At 34.5% G+C, this 19,789-nt stretch overlaps 2 protein-coding genes across 2 annotated transcripts; both read left to right on the top strand.

The window, feature by feature from the left end:
- The first annotated feature begins 917 nt into the window (after window positions 1-917).
- Window positions 918-3,044, top strand: LOC121261303 (V-type proton ATPase subunit c''2-like). Its single transcript, XM_041163609.1, has 5 exons — window positions 918-1,220; window positions 1,315-1,392; window positions 2,356-2,526; window positions 2,632-2,831; window positions 2,938-3,044. Exons 1-4 carry the CDS (start codon window positions 1,090-1,092, stop codon window positions 2,801-2,803), a joined length of 552 nt encoding a protein of 183 aa, XP_041019543.1. The 5' UTR covers window positions 918-1,089; the 3' UTR covers window positions 2,804-2,831; window positions 2,938-3,044.
- An 8,231-nt stretch (window positions 3,045-11,275) lies between these two features.
- On the top strand, window positions 11,276-18,607 carry LOC121261301 (pleiotropic drug resistance protein 1-like). The gene is given in 28 exon segments (XM_041163607.1): window positions 11,276-11,828; window positions 12,027-12,147; window positions 12,263-12,351; window positions 12,451-12,535; window positions 12,631-12,772; window positions 12,775-12,789; window positions 12,893-12,969; window positions 13,116-13,169; window positions 13,281-13,371; window positions 13,487-13,788; window positions 13,893-14,174; window positions 14,285-14,601; window positions 14,683-14,843; window positions 14,955-14,978; window positions 14,981-15,057; window positions 15,174-15,330; window positions 15,415-15,522; window positions 15,609-15,772; window positions 15,845-16,177; window positions 16,340-16,562; window positions 16,565-16,629; window positions 16,714-16,797; window positions 16,872-16,899; window positions 16,902-17,004; window positions 17,197-17,424; window positions 17,512-17,683; window positions 17,800-18,054; window positions 18,156-18,607. Coding segments are annotated over 28 exon segments (4,338 nt in total). The 5' UTR covers window positions 11,276-11,505; the 3' UTR covers window positions 18,414-18,607.
- The last annotated feature ends 1,182 nt before the right edge of the window (window positions 18,608-19,789 follow it).

The raw sequence follows: 19,789 nt of genomic DNA, 5'->3' as shown, positions 1-19,789 counted from the left end.
ATTATGAACAAATCAAATTTGCCCGCTCCCCCAAATATTCTCTTTTTAAACAATTTTGGCTCCGTCCCCAGAAAATAAAAAAATAATAATAATAAAAATGTCGGGTTCCGCCTGTATTGATGAGATTTCTTCTCCTTTGTCTTGGCGTGTATACTGTATACACTTGTCTTATCGAATGTGGGCGCCATTGTACAATTTATTGAAGAGCCAGCCAATAGAATGCTCTTTCTCCCTCCTTCCTCAAGATGCATCTTTCTGGCCGAAAATAATAAATAATTTTGTATGTATATCAAGCCCATTAGTTTTATTTATTTATTTATTTATTTATTCCAAGTAGAACAGCCATAAACTCTAGTTACTCTACACCATCTTTTGCTATTTATTTGTTCAAGTTGAAGAGGACAACATACTTGCTCACTCTGCTTGGACTTTGCACTCAAATTGTGAGTATTATTCTTTGTTCCCTCAATACTAATTATTCCTTAAGACATAAACTAATATCCATCATCATTTTTTTCCCAATTTTAATAGCAAATAATTTTACTTATCTAAATAATAATTACAAAAATTTTTATGACAGAAGTAATCTTAAACGATGTCGTTTGCAAGAATACCGGAAAGCCCGATAAGTATAAATCAATTTTTTATTTATTTTATTTTATTTTCAACCATTTTTTATTAATTTTTTTTTAAACGATGTCGTTTGCAAGAATACCGGAAAGCCCGATAAGTATAAATCAATTTTTTATTTATTTTATTTTATTTTCAACCATTTTTTATTAATTATTTTTAAAAAAAATTAATTCACTAAAAATTACTTTATTAATTCACTAAAAATTACTTTCTCAATCCAAGATCGGTCACAAACTCTCGTTCAAAAAGCATTTTCCAAATGGAAAAATGAATAAAGAGCGAAAAATAACTCACTCGTGCAAAAACATAAATACGTGCGATATCCAGGTTCGTCCTCCGCCATAACATCTTTCTATCGTGGCGACGAAGGATTAATTACATTAGGATCTCTTAATCCAGTACAAAGAACCCTCGAAGCGCAACCAACACCAGATCGGACAGAGAAGAGAAAGAACCATGTCAGTCTCACCAGCAATGGCGAGAAGTCCGACCACTTGGGCCCATGCCCTCGTAAAGATCTCGCCATACACCTTCTCCGCCATCGGTATCGCCATCGCCATAGGCGTTTCCGTCCTCGGCGCCGCCTGGTACTACTAATCTTTCTGAATGCTTGTAATCTATGATTTTTCCATTCAATTTCTGATTTCTGGAAAACTATCTGTAAATACTTGGATTTGTTAGGGGTATTTATATCACCGGAAGCAGTTTGATCGGTGCGGCAATCAAAGCTCCCCGAATTACTTCCAAGAATCTAATTAGGTAGCATAGCCGATGCCTTTCTCTTTTCATTTTAGTTTTTCGGAATGGTTATGCTGTTCTCAGAATTGATAAATTTACCTTGCGATTGATTCAGAATACTTGGATGACTGTCTCTAGATTTGAATGCAAAATATTTGTCGTAGAAATTTCGGAATTTATTTTTGTTAAATTCAAGTTCACGGTTGTTTACAAAGTGGTATTGTATTACTGGCTACCTATCTAGTAGATGTCCATTTCAGCTTTTAATTTTCGGTAAATCAGATCTAAACTTGATTATTATTAGTTGGGTAATTTTGTTATCCATTAGTGAAGTTCCTTTACTCTCCTCTGATGAATTCAATACCGCTTTTCTTTCTGTATAATTAGGACACCCTTCCTTATTTGAAGCGTTCTATTTCCTTGGGCTTTCTCTCCGGTGCTCAGAGTTAATAAACTGTCCAAAACCGTAGTTGTCCCGAATCCAGATTAATGCTTTTTTATTGAACTTAGACGCATCGTATATATTTTCTTTTAAGCAGTTATTTTTGTATGTTTCCAAAAAATCCTTATTTTGTGGTGGATTCAGTTTTCCAATCTGGCAAACTTCATAATAAAACCAACTGAGAAATTGGGAAATCCTCTGGGCAAACAGGATGAATGATCAAATATGACATAAAAAAAAAAAAAAAAAATTAAGAAGATTTGGGATAGATACGATGAGAATGATGCTAAAAAATTAAGAAGATTTAGCATGCATGATAATCTTTAAGCCTAAGAGGTTGAGTGCCCCATATCGTCGAAGTTATTGTTGTACCTTAAGTTTTAGTAAAGCTCTCTTAGCAATCCTTGTAATGTTTAATGGTTCTAGTTAAGACTTCTAAAGCACATATACTTATTGTATGACCCTCTGATGATGTCTCCGATATGGTCACTTGATCAGTTAGTTACTAAGTATTGATGGCTACAATTCTTTGGTTGTTTCAGTGTCATCTTTTGTGAAGCTGTTGCTATATATGGTGTTATCGTGGCAATTATTCTACAAACAAAATTAGAAAGTGTTCCAGCATCACAGATTTATGCACCCGAGTCTCTTAGAGCAGGATATGCAATCTTCGCTTCTGGGATTATCGTGGGCTTTGCAAACCTTGTCTGCGGGTTAATATCTCCTGTCTTTTACTCTTGCATTTTCCAATGGAATCCTCATAATTAACACATTTGGGGCTTCGTCTTACATTCATTTTGATCCTTCTTTCGAAACAGGGTATGTGTGGGAATCATTGGTAGCAGTTGCGCGTTGTCTGATGCTCAAAACTCCTCTCTTTTTGTGAAGATTCTTGTGATCGAAATCTTTGGTAGTGCACTTGGGTTATTTGGAGTGATTGTGGGAATTATTATGTCAGCTCAAGCATCATGGCCAGCAAAAACAGTGTAATTTTGCCGTTCTCAATGTCTTGTGCATGGTAAACCGACTCTGTTTCTTGCTTTCAGTCGTTACTGATTGGGATATTAAAATTGGCGTGGAGATAGATTATCCCTTATTTCAATCTTGGTCTGTATTTTCTGTAGATGGATATGAAATTGACGGCATGTTAAAATTGGTCTTGAGCTACATGTGCCCTTGTTCCTTAGGCTGTATTCCAGCCAAATAAATAAATAAAAGATCTTCGGCTGCATTTGCTTTCGTGCGAGGTTAAATCTTGGAATAGAAGCCTTTCCATTCCACCAAAGATAATTCCCAGATTGTGAAGGCTTCAATTTTTTAAGGCGTGGAACGAGATTGTGTGAATTTTGTTCCACCTTGTATTGGATTAGGTTCTGTGCTAACTGCTAGAGGACCAAAAACGCGTCCATCGTTCCTTAATTTAACAAATTGTACATCTCTGCCTCTTTGGTTCACGTCTTTCGTCATAGTTTGGGCTTGGGTTGAGGGAACCACCCCAGTAACCCTGCTCATAAACAACCCTCTGAGTGCTAGTAAACGCGAACTGAAAACCCGGCAACTTCACGGATCATGTCAATCTCATTTTCCGCAAAAACAACGCAAAAGGGTCATGTTTTCTGGTACCCCCACAAAAGGACTCTTCACCCCCACATCTCTCACTACAAAACTTCACTGAAAAACAAACCAAAACCCCACCAGAGTCCACTAAAAGATGGCTGAGATCACACACGTTTGCAAATAATGCACTGTGGTCAGCACCAAACCAATCCAACCCGGAACATGCTACCCCCTTATCGGTCCTGGACCGCCAGATGGAGAAAGACCACCTTATGATGGTGTACCTCTACAAATGGGTCACGGGGGATAAAGAGGTGGAGTGAGAACCGAAAGGCTCAGGGACTCTATCTCGGAAGTGCTTATGCATTTCCGATCATGACTGGAAGGTTAGTAAGGAATGAGAAAGGACATTGGATGATAAAGTGTAACGATGCTGGAGTTAAACACACAACTTTAACCCTGGCGTTTTCCGACCACATGGTCCAAGCCTGCATGGACATGGCGTAATCTACTGCAGCACCAAACAAGCCTTGGGGTTTGTGTTAGCAAGGTTTGAGAAATGAGCTAGTAAACATGTCTATTTATTTGGATTCTAGGAAAAGCTATGGGCTTAGATATATAATTTTTTTTTATTCTTTTTTGGGAATTGCATGGTTTATAACAAGGTGGATTCGGATGGTTTATGACAAGAATATGAGTTGTCACAAGCTGTAGGGGCTGTAGGAGAGAAGTGGTGGCAAAAATGGCTGTCAATCGAGTGGCTTGAACACAATGATAGCCAATCACCTCCGTTGTTGACAAGTAATTCTGATTTAACTTGTGCTAACTTGGAAGGAAGTTGTGGACATATCTATTCGGCGCAATTCGTTGAAGGGCACCGATCAAATCGAGCTTCGATAGTATTATGAGCCAGTAGGGATGCTACCGTATGGTGCGGGGTAGCCCCTCCCACCCCCTGCTCTGCATGGGCCAAGAGTGGGGTTTACACCTGCTCCGCATGCCGGGTAGCCGTCCACTTCAATAATGGATTGTAGTCCATTAGATTCAAAAATTATTTCTAGATCTAAAAGTGATCAAAAACATATTTTTGGACTTAAATTGTAAATTTAAACTTGTAAATATGACTATAATTTAAAAATTATATAATTTTTAAATTTGTTAGTGCATATTCTGTATAAGTTGTAGTATAGTAGGGTGACACTTTTATAGATTGTTTTCACAATACAATTCTTACACTTAAGCAATGTGAGATTCTTGTATTGTCTTGATAATCTATAAAATGGTCACTCTACTACACTATAACTTACACAAAATATTAAGTAAAAGTTCTACTTAATACATATTATTATATTTGCATATAGTACAAATTATAAATATTTATAAATATGTATAGATTAAATAAATATAAATAATTTATATAATAAAATATATAAGTGCATGGTGGGGTAAATGAGGGACGGGGCAGGTTTTGATCTATCTGGCTCTGCCCATCTAAGATTCGTTGGGCAAAGTGGTAATTGTCTTGCTTCCAGAGGATGAGTTGGTTAAGTTGCGTGAAGAATGAGAAGTTTGAATAGTGAGTTGAGATGATATGAGATGAAAGTTAAATAAAATATTATTAGAATATTATTTTTTAATATATATATATTTTATTTTAGAATTTGAAAATTTTGAATTGTTTATTGTATTTTGTTTAGAAATTTTAAAAAGTTGTAATGATTAGATGAGTTGAGATAAATTGAGTTCTGAATCCAAGACCTTTTTTGGATAGCTATCTCAACCTATATCATTTTATCTTATTTTCTTTTCAAGCATTACTCAAATAAAAAATATTTTCGATTTTAAATCTTCAATTTTTTCATTTAATCATTATAAAATTTCTAATATTTCAAATAAAACACAAAAAATAATTAAACTTTTTCAAAACCAAAAACAAAAATTATATTTTAACAATATTTTAACTCTATAATATTTGTATTCAATTTTTTCTCTCTCATTTCTCAAAATTCAAGAAAATATCTTAATTCAAACTATTTCACTATTATTTACAAACAATTTCACTACTATACACAAATTTCTCACCTCATCTTAACATCCAAAGTAGTTATAACTGATTTTGCAATTCCCTCTTACTATTTTGATGGGGAGTGAATAGAAATTATTTTGCTTGTTACGAGACGTTCCAATTTAATTTGAATTTGGTGCCAAATTTTTATTTTATGGGAATCTCTTGATGAAATACCCCACAATTCTATACAAAATATGTGTTGCTTGATCAAACAATAATTAAAAATTCCTACAATTATCCAGTTGGAATATTTTTCTGCAATTAGTGGAGATATAGACACAATATGTAGATTTTATATGTTTTAAGAGAAATGTTTTAGTAATTTTACAAAAGTAAACTCATAAACTGACATGACTTGATATTATACATCAGATTATAAAATTACTTTTATTGTAAAATAGATCTAACATATAATACGAAATCAGGTGAGTTTGTGAGTTTATTTTTATGATTTTTTTTTTTTTTAGTTGCAACACTTCTCATGTTTAGTATTATTTGAAAAATATAGATTGAGAAATGATTTGTACAAGCTTCAAGTAGACAAGCGACATATAAATCCTTGTAAAATGTAGACTCCACCTTAAAAAAAAAAAAAAAAACTATTATTTATTAGTAGGATCCACTTTTTATGAAGAGTTTATATAAATCTTGTCTATTTAAAACTTGTATCAAGAAGTATTAGCCATATAGATAAATGGTAGGAAACACCGATCCATATAATAGAGCTTTCAATAAATTGCAAATAAAAAACTGAACACAAGTCGTCATTCTATAGTGACCACATGCAGAACGAGGTGAAGACAATTTTGGTCAGTTTCAACCATATTTTAATGCAATCAACCAAGGAAAGTACTGTCCCTAATGTTGCATCATCTGTTGTTGTTGTGATATAAGCATCATGTCGTGGACACGCATTTGCAACTACGAAAGCTGGCTATGAAAGTCGAAAGCAGCATCATTGACATGCGATTAGTGTTGTTGTTTTATAGCAAGTTGGCAATGGTACATTGACACCAGCAAATTAAAACAAAAAGCAGAAGCATGTAAAACCTTCAGAACAACAAGCTTAACAAACATTAAAAAAGCCTTTACTTTGACCCCTACAAACAAAATTAAAATCCCTTTTGTCAATTATATATATATATATATATATGACTTCAGCACACAGAGAGGGAGAGAGAGAGAGAGAGATTTTGCCTGCATTTGGCTTTATGCATTTGTTTGATGCATTTGTTTGGTTTAATGCCCACAAGAAAGTGACATGCGAATATGACATCACATAAGCCGGGAATAGGTACAGCCTTACAGGGACCGGACTAGTTCCAACCATCAAATAGAGTAATGCTACTCATGATTCTAGTTTTCATCATCTTATGATGTAATATTAAGTGATTGGAAATTATTTATTATATTTCACTAGTAAACTTATCATTTAATAACGCATCATAGGATGATAGGAAGATGATAGGAGTTGGAATGATGAATAGATTTTTTCTTAATTTTAATTTTGTGCTTCTGGTATATAGAAACATCAATTTCTCACCATAAAAGACTTAATAGGAGGAGTGAGGTAAATTCTTATAAAATCTAGGATGAGTTTGTTTTTAAGTCATGTAAAACTTCGTAATACACCCCCTCATGTGTGTGCCGGTATTTCCGGTACCATCATCGTGGGTAGGTCACAGGAGTCCATCATCAATTATAAGTTAACCTAGCTTTGATATCATATAGAAACATCAATTTCTCCTTATAAAAAATATAATAGGAAGAGTGAAGTAACTTCTTATAAAACTCATGATGAGCTTGTTTCTAAATCCCGTGAGACTTCTTAATGGTATGGTATCGACATCCATCTTACAACCACCAATACACACACCGCACTTGAAACTGTCCCAAGGTTTTCCTACAACGTTTTGAATTGTCTGCCCTTTAATTTCATACGTAGTTCAATATTCCCACAGTTGATTAATGTCTCTTCCCAGTACATCCAATTAATCCAATCTTTAAATTGAGTAAATAAATTCCTTTTCATAGACCACATACAATGGATCGATTTTTATAAAGATAAAGCCGGCTATCTTCTTCTATCCCAATTAGTTAGATAACTCTGTTCTAAATACTAAGTTGAATGAACAAGTGTAAGTAATTTGCCGGGATTTGAAACATTAATTTTATATCAACATCAATCAATATGTAAGAATCTGATATTGTTGCTGAGTCAAGATCATTTATCACCAAAGGGCCATTAAATCCCAGCTAGCACCTGAAAAACAATATCAAACCCATAAAAATTAACCCAACAAGGCTTAATATATATAGAAAATTACATCTGGAATAGCATTTAGCATCTTGGTTATTGGACATGGACATGCTCAATGGAAAAAAACAGCTCTAGCTAGCTACCCATGGGATTAAAATTGCTACACCCACTGACGTGACATGTTAACATCTAACAAGTAACAACTAGATAAATATATTATTATACATGCATGTTCTAAGATGGAAATATACCACATTTGCATTCCCTGAAGATTCCCTCCAAAACCCTTTGGAACCGAGCTATTTGTATTTAAATGGTAATGAAAACCCACAAAAATTAAAAAATAAACCATAGACAAAAAATAAAAGATCAGACTAATTTTAAAATTCTTCTCATAATAATATAAAAAGTAATACTAGATACAGTCTTAGGTGTACAAGTTTTACGTATTATTTTTGAAAAGAAAATGAAATTCTCTAATAAAAAAAATTCAAGTGAATTTCAGATTCATCATTTTTTTTTTTAAATAAACTACATAAAACTTACACAAATACAAACGTACAAGTTTAATAAGCAGAGTGGTTAAAGAAAAAAGACAAAAAGTAGCACGGATTATGACGAAGAAGAAACATTTCGACTTCCCTGCATTATGAAAAATCACAAATCTAGAACTTAAAACAATAACAGCTAGCACAGGCCCCAGGGCCAGAGGATGAAATAAAGGTGTCACGTAAGGAAAATACTTTAGGTATAAAAAAAATTATATAAAAATAAATTTACAAACTGATATGATTTAATATACTACGTCAAATTATAAAATTATTTTTATTGTAAAATAAATCTAACAGATCTCATAAAATCACATCAACTTAAAAATTTAATTTTATATAACCTAGCAATTCTCGTCCCATGATGTCTTACAATGAAGAGAATATTATCTTTTTTGGAGTTGTTTACGCAAACCTCCCACTTGGATGCATGTATCCTAAATATAAGCTGTGAAAAAATATTAAATATTCTGATAAAAAGAAAAAAAAAAAATCAAATTTGTTGACTGTGTGCCGACGTCGGATCTTCTCCGGATACATGGGGATTGTATACACATGGGAAGTATGATCATAGATCCATACAACTGGTTTTCATGCCGGGTTTGGGTGGAATGGATATGCCATCGTGTTTATTATTTTTATTATATGTTCAATACTTTTTAATCCTTTAGGTCTCCTTCCATCAGCATTATTCTCATGTCTATCTAAAGACATGGATGGATGGCTTTGGGCTACTAACTTGTACCTTAATCCGAATAAAAAAAAAAAAAAAACTTATACCTTAATCATTCTTGGGTATAACTAAAGTTGTAATGCCGGTCTATTATTAAGAGCTAATTACATAGGTTGATGTGATACATTTTTACTGATCACTGTCTATTAAGTAAAAAAATGATATTTATAGTCTTAGAATTTGCAAATACAGCGCCTTATTTTTAAAAAAAAATTTGATTAAATATGACATTTATATGAAAAAATTATTTTTTTAATAAATTTATTTTTTTCAAAATGAGTGTACGAGATTTGCACATCTTAATATTATATCTGACATTAACTGGTAAGTAATTAGCATATCAAACCACTTCAGATAAATCAGACGAAATCAGAATAGATACGGACCGTTGCATATGAAGTTTTGACTTCAAGGGTTGATCTCGACCGTCTGATTCTACATACCTAATATTCCATGCAGTGGCTCCTTAATTTAGCAATACATTTTTTTTTTTTTTGGCCCTAGATTATTAACTGTTAAATATTTAAATAATGTTTTTTACTAAAAATTATTTTGGTATATATAATATATTATATGTAAAAAGGACATGATTTTTGTGAATTTTATAAGGTTGAATTAATAACTTTATTAATTTCAAAGAAAAGACGTATCATTTCCTGGATAAAATCAGTTTTATTTAAATAAAATTGATAATATCTATTTTGTTAAGGTATCCAATAAATAATAAAATCTACCTCTTTCCAGTAGTTTAAGTTGTTGGGATAAATAATGATTTTCACATATTATCAGAATAGAAGTTCTGAATTCGAATCTTGACTCTAAACTCTATCCCATTTAATTAAATATTTCACGTGTTGGTTTATCTATTGATAGAGAGTCTGACTCACACGTGAGGACAATTGTTAATATATAAAATAAATAATAAAATTTACATATTTCCATCAGTTTAAATTTTTGGAACAATTCATGATTTCACATATTTAAAGTAAAAGAGGAAATAATTTGATCAACATTCTACATTAGTTAAATTAAAAAAAAAAAAAAATCAGAAAACTCTCGATCGATCTAGAGCTAAATTGGGATTTACAACATGCGCGACAATCAATAGACAATATTATGGCCCGGTACTTTATTGTTAAATATACCGGTAACCAGCTTTTGCAGGTAACCTTAAATCATAATTAATTTAATCTAATTTTATTTTGCCATGCATGTTTTGTTTGTAACTTAATGAACATTGAACAATGATTTACAAGTTAATTTCGGAAAAAATAATCACCGGAGATCAAGGTAATGAAGGTACGTACTGGCAAGTGATATATATAAGAAGAGATTATTATCTTTATTTTTCATTCTGTTTCCCGACAGTATCTTTCCTTTTGCTTATCCGTCGATCATTCAAAATAAAATATACACTTAAGTCTTCACTTGGGTTTTTTATTACTTTATTGTTCTTGGACAGCTCAAAATAGCATTAGTTATAATCAATTACTCTGTATAGCATGCTACGTGTATTGTTTTATGGAAATTTGAATCCAAAGGAAAGTAGAAAGCTCAAAAATGTTTTAGATTGTTTTTCACAAATAATAATATTATTAATTATATTATTAAATATCAGCTTTTAATCATGACATGACGATGCCATATCAAATAAACAAAAAAATACGAATTTTTTATTAATTTCTATTTATCAAACAACAATTGGATAATGAAAATTTCTTTAATCACAAAGAGATTTCGTAAAAATAAATCGATAAATTGATGCATTTGATATGTTATATTATAAAATTATTTTTATTATAAAATAAATTTAATGTATTTTTTTCATTTTATTATAAAGTAAATATATCTACAGATCAAATGAGAATGATTAAAAAATTATAATATCTAATATTTTTTCACTCATATTCGAAAATATTCTAGAAAAAGTTTCAAAATTATGAAGACTTGGAGAAAAGTCAAGCCAAAAATAAATTTGATAATTTGAGAACAAACTTTAAAATCTCAATAATTCTTGTAAGAGAAAGGTACAACAATGATAATGAAATATTAGATCGGAGAAATATAAATAAAATCAGTATGATGATGATTCCGGCGAAGGTAGGTCCTGCCTATATGTGAGATGCAATTAAATCATATCCATTATAAAAAGTAGAAAGAAGTTGACCTTTAGTGGTTCGTGTACTCCCGAAGATATACAACGTTTTCCAGCTATACTTGCGTTTGTATATATACGTTTCTCTCGTATCAAGTTCCTGAAGTGAAAAAACCAATTTCCCAGAAGATCCCTCCTACAGCCTACTGAAGGGACAGCGAAAGACACAGACATTGTTCTATCTTTCTGTCTATTAACAAACACCGATCATCTCTGAGAAAGATGACAGACACCCATGTCAGAAATTGAGCTGTTTCTGCTCGAATATCCATGCACTCAAGTTTTCTTGCTTGAAAGTTAGAGACAAACTTTCTGGGTTACGCTTGCAGGTCCATATTGAAAAAAAGAAAAAACTATTAGCAGTTGATCAAATGGAAGGTAGTGATATACTGAAAGTGAGTAGTGCACGTCTAAGCAGCTCTAGCATCTGGAGGAATAGTGGCATGGAGGTTTTTTCCAGGTCATCGCTGGATGAAAACGACGAAGAAGCTCTGAAATGGGCAGCTATCGAGAAACTGCCGACTTATTTGCGTATAAGGAGAGGTATACTCACTGAAGAAGAGGGTCAAGCCAGAGAGATTGACATCAAGAATCTTGGACTGCTAGATAGAAAGAATTTAATAGAGAGGCTATTAAAAATTGCAGACGAGGATAACGAGAACTTCCTGTTGAAACTCAAGGACCGCATTGAACGGTAAATTCGGCCAAATTTTCTCGAAAGCTTAGCAGGGTTTAAAGTTTTTTGTGTCAATGTTTGCTTGTTCGATGTTTTTAAAGTCCATTTGAAATAACTTGAAACCCAAGCTTCTAAAATTCAACGAATGATTATGATCTGATGTTAATGGAGTGGTTCAAGAAAAATCATAATTTGTTTGTTCTGATTTAAACGCAGGGTTGGACTTGAGTTTCCCACCATTGAAGTCCGGTTCGAGCATTTATATGTGGAAGCAGAAGCTTATGTTGGAAGCAGGGCATTACCCACCATTTTCAACTTTTGTGTTAATATGCTAGAGGTATATAATTCATCTTATTAACTTCCTTATTCGTGAATTTAATTAATCCAGTACTATACACTCACTCCATGTCTCTCTCTCTCTCTCTCTCCATCTTATATGTATATATATATAGGGGTTCCTGAGTTGTCTTCACATTCTTCCAAGTAGAAAGAAACCACTACCGATTCTTCATGATTTAAGCGGAATCATCAAGCCTAGAAGGTTAGTAGTTAGAGACAAGATATTAAAAAAAAAAAAAAAAAACCCATCATAGACCCTTAAAAATGTCAATATGCTAATCGGTTGATCCGGATTCTGCAGAATGACTCTGCTATTAGGCCCCCCAAGCTCCGGGAAGACCACGTTACTGTTGGCTTTGGCAGGAAAACTTGGGAAAGAATTGAACGTAAGGAAATTAGATTTTAATCCGTTTCACCTGCTTGGTTGGGGAAATTGTTTTTCACTTTTCTAGGATTTCATGCAAGAGATTTTGAATTCCAGGCGTCAGGGAGAGTCACGTACAATGGACATGGAATGGAAGAGTTTGTACCGCAGAGAACATCTGCTTATATAAGTCAACATGATGTCCATATTGGAGAAATGACAGTGAGAGAAACGCTAGCTTTTTCTGCAAGATGTCAAGGGTCGGGCCACGTTATGGTCAGCTGAAAACACCATTAATATTGACATTTCAATCCCATTCATGAAGAACTTATATGATACAGAAGGTCTAATTGAATCTTTTGCACCGGAAAATTTGCAGAGATGTTGGCAGAATTATCGAGGAGAGAGAAGGCCGCAAACATTAAGCCAGATCCTGATCTTGATATCTATATGAAGGTGAGAGAAAAGCTGGAGAAGATAAAACGTTGGGATTAAGTGTTAAGTTTTTTTGTTTGTTGGTATATTATATCTGCAACAGTTGAAATTTGTTTCGGAAAATGCATTTCATTGTGTACGATTGCTTAACACCTCAAATCTTGCAGGCTTCAGCACTTGAAGGACCTGAGGCTAGTGTCGAAACCCATTACATACTCAAGGTACAAATTTAATACCCAACTGATTCTAAAGGGTTAAAACATCAAAGACAAACACACAATGATTATATAATTTCCGTTATTGAATTTAATTTTGTTTTTTGTTTTTTGAAGATTCTTGGACTAGAAGTCTGTGCTGATACCATGGTGGGGGATGAGATGTTACGAGGTATATCTGGCGGACAAAAGAAGCGAGTCACTACAGGTAAGAGCATAGAACAGCTCTGGCACACGCACGCACGCACCTCTTTGCATACTGACTGAGGAAGTCGTCACAACTTTGAGTTGATTCTTGGAAATGCGTGGCCAATTAATTCCAGGGGAAATGCTGGTTGGACCAGCAAGAGCTCTTTTCATGGATGAGATCTCGACTGGTCTGGATAGTTCAACAACATTTCAGATAGTAAACTCACTCAGACAGTCCATCCACATCCTCAATGGAACAGCAGTTATCTCTCTCCTCCAGCCTGCACCAGAAACCTACGACCTATTTGATGATATAATTCTGCTCTCAGACGGTCAAATCGTGTATCAGGGTCCTCGTGAAAATGTGCTCGAGTTCTTTGAATGCATGGGATTCAAGTGTCCAGAGAGGAAAGGAGTTGCTGACTTCTTACAAGAAGTAATTCACATCTTGTATCCCTCTTGTGCCTCAATTCGTTCTTCAGAAGAAATTGAAGTACTTTTTCCTAACTTAATTTTTTTAAATACAAAATTTTGTGATAGGTGACATCAAGGAAAGATCAAGAGCAGTATTGGGCAAACAAAGATGAGCCTTATAACTTTGTTTCAGTAAAGGAATTTGCTGAATCATTTCAGTCATTTCACATTGGTCGAAAACTAGGTGACGAGCTTGCTACTCCTTTTGACAAGTCCAAAGGCCATCCCGCTGCTTTAACAACTAAGAAGTATGGAGTTAGCAAGAAGGAACTGTTCAAAGCTTGTGCATCTAGAGAGTTTTTGCTTATGAAGAGAAATTCATTTGTCTACATTTTCAAGATGTTCCAAGTAAGTGGTATTCAAGAATTTAACTTCCTCTTGACAAGTAATGGGAAGAGCATTGTGAATCTTCAAGATTGCAACTTTAACTGTTTTTTTTTTTTTTTGGGGGTTATCAGTTAATTCTATCTGCTTTTATAACAATGACGTTATTTATTCGGACTGAGATGCGCCGAGATACAACTACAGATGGTGGGATTTATATGGGTGCTATGTTCTTTACAATCATCATGATAATGTTTAATGGATTCTCGGAGCTTGCCATGACCATTATGAAACTTCCTGTCTTCTACAAGCAAAGGGACCTCCTCTTCTATCCTTCATGGGCATATTCTCTCCCAACATGGATCCTTAAGATTCCTATAACATTGGTGGAAGTTTCCATTTGGGTACTAATGACTTATTACGTCATAGGCTTCGATCCAAACATCGAACGGTGAGGGGAAAAAGGGAATACAATTCAATTAAGTTGCAGATTTTCTATGTTCAAGGATTTGATGGAAATTCTTTATGGCAGGTTTTTCAAACAATTCCTGTTACTCCTATGTATTAACCAGATGGCATCTGGATTGTTCCGATTGATGGGTGCATTAGGAAGGAATATAATTGTTGCCAACACATTTGGGTCTTTTGCTTTACTTGCAGTTCTGGTTATGGGTGGATTTGTTATATCTCGAGGTGAGTGATTGATACCATTTACACTTAAAAGAACAAATCCCCAGTACTTGTCTATTATTTGTTAGAGATACTGATAGTTAAAAAAAAAAATACTTTGTTCTTTTGCATCAGAGGATGTACAGAAATGGTGGTTATGGGTTACTGGGTCTCCCCAGTGATGTATGGGCAGAACGCTATAGCTGTCAATGAGTTTCTCGGGAATAGTTGGAGACATGTAAGCATCAATTTCTTGAGTTGTTACAAAATATAAATAAATTAGAAGAGAAGAGAACAGGGGAAAAATTATCTATCAATTCCAGCTAATAAGTATGTGGAAGTTATGTGTCACAGATTCCTCCCAACGCAACAGAACCGCTAGGAATTTTAATCTTGAAATCTCGTGGAGTATTCACAGAAGCATACTGGTATTGGATTGGAGTTGGAGCAACGATTGGATATATTTTTCTATTCAATTTCCTCTTCACATTGGCCCTAAAATATCTCGATCGTATGTACCCTACTTGTGTATAATTTTCAGTTTTCATAATTGAACATAAGGTTTCTGATGATTGGACTACTTACTTTGCTGCAGCATTTGGGAAGCCTCAGGCAGTACAATCCAGAGATGCCTTGGCTGAGAAAATTGCAAACAGAACTGGAGAGGTCATTGAGCTATCATCAAGAAGGAGGAGTTCTTTTGGTGGGTCATCAAGCTATCGGATTTCCGTTTGTGTTTCTTAACTGTTGCATTCTAACTATAATATAAACGTTATGATAACAATGCAGAGAAAGGGAATGAAAGCAAAAGAAGCGTATCATCCAGGACGTTGTCTGCAAGAGTGAGCAGCATTAATGAAGCTAAACAACACAACAAACGGGGGATGGTCCTACCCTTTGAACCCCTTTCCATCACATTTGATGAAATCAGATATGCTATAGACATGCCGCAGGTATCTTTATCCTTTATTAAGAGCCCAAATCATAGTAAGAATTTAGGAGGATACTAAATTTCATAATTGCAGGAAATGAAAGCTCAGGGAGTTCCTGAGGATCGGCTGGAACTCTTGAAGGGGGTGAGCGGTGCTTTTAGGCCAGGAGTCCTAACAGCTCTAATGGGTGTGAGTGGTGCTGGAAAGACTACTCTGCTGGATGTGTTGGCGGGAAGGAAAACCGGTGGATATATTGAGGGAACCATCACTATATCCGGTTATCCCAAAAAGCAAGAAACATTTGCCCGCATTTCAGGATACTGCGAACAAACAGATATCCACTCTCCTCATGTTACAGTCTACGAGTCTTTGCTGTACTCTGCATGGCTACGTTTACCACATGAGGTTGACTCTGCAACCAGAAAGGTACAGTTTTTGGGAGAGACTCTCCCTTGATAAGTAGGTCTGATACTCTCATTTAATTATTTAAGTTATATTGAAGCATTAATGCTATGCTATGATTTATCTTCCCAAAACACTAAAATCTAAATGCAGTTGTTGATTAAAAATCTGATTGATGGGTAACAGATGTTCCTTGAGGAAGTGATGGAGCTGGTGGAGCTAACCACTTTGAGAGAAGCCCTTGTGGGATTGCCCGGCATAAATGGACTATCAACAGAGCAGCGCAAAAGGCTGACAATTGCAGTTGAGCTTGTTGCGAACCCTTCTATAATATTCATGGATGAACCCACCTCCGGTCTTGATGCCAGGGCAGCTGCAATTGTAATGAGAACAGTGAGGAACACCGTAGACACGGGAGAACTGTGGTCTGCACCATCCACCAGCCCAGCATTGATATATTTGATGCTTTTGATGAGGTGAGATTTCGGATTCGAAACGTGTTAAGTATACTTAACTTTATATGTCAGAGAGAACTGAAGTGTTTCATTATTGCTTTGCAGCTATTTCTCTTGAAACGGGGAGGTGAAGAGATATACGTGGGCCCATTAGGCCGCCATTCTTCCCATTTAATCAACCACTTTGAGGTAATTAGTACAAACACTTACACCCTGTTTGGCACTCTATTACTCTGATATAAATGTGTTTTTCTTTTATCAAGGGAATTGATGGAGTTCCTAAGATTAAGGAAAATACAATCCTGCAACCTGGATGTTGGAGGTTACTTCAGCAGGACAAGAAGCAGCCCTAGGGGTTAATTTCACAGAAATTTACAAGAACTCAGAACTTTATAGGTAGGAACACAATCGTGAATGAAACTTTTTTTTTTTTTTTTTTTTTTTATGAGACTAATGTTACGGATACACTTATTGTCAAAGCCTTTGAAATGTCCTTGAATTAGAAATGCCAAAGCTCTCCAAAGAAGTTTAATGCAATTATGTAAACTTCCTTTCTGTAGCGATTAATTATGTCTGCGATTGATTCAGGAGAAACAAGGCCTTGATCAAGGAACTCAGTACAGCCACACCGGGTTCAAAAGAATTGTACTTCCCTACGCAATACTCACAGTCTTTCGTTACCCAATGCATGGCTTGCCTCTGGAAACAGCAATTATCATATTGGCGAAACCCACCATACAGTGCCGTCAGACTCCTATTCACAACTTTCATAGCTTTAATGTTTGGGACAATCTTCTGGGATCTTGGCTCAAAAAGGTATAAAAGATGAAAACTAATAAATTTTACAATCTTCTCATCATCCCTCTGTCCCTAAACTGGGTGCAATTACTGTTGGAAATGCAGGCGAAACCGACAAGATCTTTTCAATGCAATGGGTTCCATGTATGCTGCTGTTCTCTTCATAGGTGTACAAAACGCCTCATCAGTGCAGCCAATTGTGGCCATTGAGAGAACAGTCTTCTACAGAGAAAGAGCTGCTGGAATGTATTCTGCTTTGCCATACGCCTTTGGACAGGTATATTATTACCTGATCTATGAAGTTCAAAAGGGGTTTCTTTGTTTGAAATGTACAAAAGATGAGGCATATGATTGAAATGTACAAAACCAGTTACCTGATCCACTGTTTTGCAGGTTGTCATTGAGCTCCCATATATTTTCGTCCAGACTATCATATATGGGATTATAGTGTACGCCATGATTGGGTTTGACTGGACATTAAGCAAATTCTTATGGTACATCTTCTTCATGTACTTCACTTTCTTATACTTCACTTTCTACGGCATGATGACTGTGGCCGTTACTCCAAACCACAACATAGCTGCTATAGTTTCTTCAGCCTTCTATGCAATATGGAATCTTTTCTCAGGATTTATAGTTCCCAGGACAGTAAGTTTGAAGAATCCCTATCCATGCTTTTCTATACATATATATACACAGATCAAACCCCATAACTTACAATGTACAAATGAATTTTGCCTTCTGAACAGAGGATGCCAATCTGGTGGAGATGGTACTTTTGGGTTTGTCCCGTCTCTTGGACCTTGTACGGATTGATTGCTTCACAGTTTGGAGACATTAAAGACAAACTTGATACGGGTGAAACGGTAGAAGACTTTTTGAGAAGTTATTTTGGGTATAGAAATGAGTTTCTGGTGGTTGTGGCTGTTGCGATTGTTGGAATCTCAGTGCTCTTTGGGTTCACCTTTGCCTATTCGATTAAGGCATTTAACTTCCAAAAGAGATAGACGACATCTTCTTCTTCTTGTTCTTCTTTCTTTTTCTTGGGTTTTGTAAAACTCAATACGGAGGAAATCATGTTGTTGCAAGTTTCAATTATTAGCATGCTAGAATTTAAAGCTGCTTCAAGAGAATGTGCATTGATTTCCATGTAAAAGGTCTAATGTAACGAACCGACGAAGAATTTTATCCTCGTAATATTGATAATTTTTGTTAGTATTAAATTATATTTAATTGGTCATATTGAATAAGTCCATGTGCGATAACTTATTGAGGACGGGTTGTAACCGGTTCGATCTGGCTTTGAACAAAATTTAGGACCGAACTGACATATACCGATTTTACATTTTTCAAAACTGATTACGCACCGGTTACCCTCTTAAACCGATACGTCCGGTTTTACCGATTTCCAGTTCAGTTCAGTCCAATTTTCCAGTTTTAATAGAATGCAAATCTGTCATAAAAAAATCTGTTTATTAAAAAAAAAAAAAAACTGCTTTAAAAAAATCTATTTTATTAAAAATCTGTTATTATTTACAAAAATCTGCTTTATAAAAAAATTCTGCTATAAAAAAAACTGCTATAAAACAAAATTATATCGTCATGGTGATAATAATATAATATCTTATATATAATTATAATTTCTATTATTGTATATTATATGTAAAAATTATATATAATCTAAAAAATGTTATATATAATATTAAAAAAATTAATTTAAATATATATTATAGTGAACTGGTCCAGTCCTAAAAACTATAGAACCGAAACTGGATCGGTTCCAGCCGGTTTTGGCATTTTAGAAACCGGTTTCAAACCAATTTTTCAGTTAAAATTTACACCCCTAATTGAAGTTGATTAGAAATTTCAATTAAGCTCAATAATTAGGTTAACTCCTATTTATTATTTATTGAATGAGTTAGACTCATTTTAGAATTTATAGATTGACTATTAGAAATTTATTTCAATTTAAAATTATTACTAATTGAAGTCTCTTACACAGTCTTAGTCACTGCCAATCTTACATTGAATGAACTATTAGATCATATATTTTAAATTCAAACTCTCTTCTTGAATGATCGCGACTAAGTCCAACTCGAACTTGTTGGCACCCTCTCCCAAATCTTCCTATAAATATCTTTCATTTCATGTGTTATTTGGAAAAACTATAAATTTCCGTAAGTGCAGCAGCCAAATCCAAAATATCCAGTCCAACATCGTGCGTATCCCACGTTTTGACACGCCAATAGCCGACTGCATAATTTCTCTCACAGCATCCCTCACGTTTTCTCTTTCCTTCTTTCTCACGTTTGTTTTCTCTCAAATCCTCGGTTAGTCTATTTTTCTCTCTAGCCAACATCGAGCCCTTGAAAGGAAATCAAGT

Source organism: Juglans microcarpa x Juglans regia, chromosome 4D (assembly GCF_004785595.1).
Source record: "Juglans microcarpa x Juglans regia isolate MS1-56 chromosome 4D, Jm3101_v1.0, whole genome shotgun sequence".
NCBI lineage: Eukaryota > Viridiplantae > Streptophyta > Magnoliopsida > Fagales > Juglandaceae > Juglans > Juglans microcarpa x Juglans regia.
The sequence above is the reverse complement of the archived record's forward strand: the minus strand, read 5'-3'. Positions and strand labels throughout refer to the sequence as shown.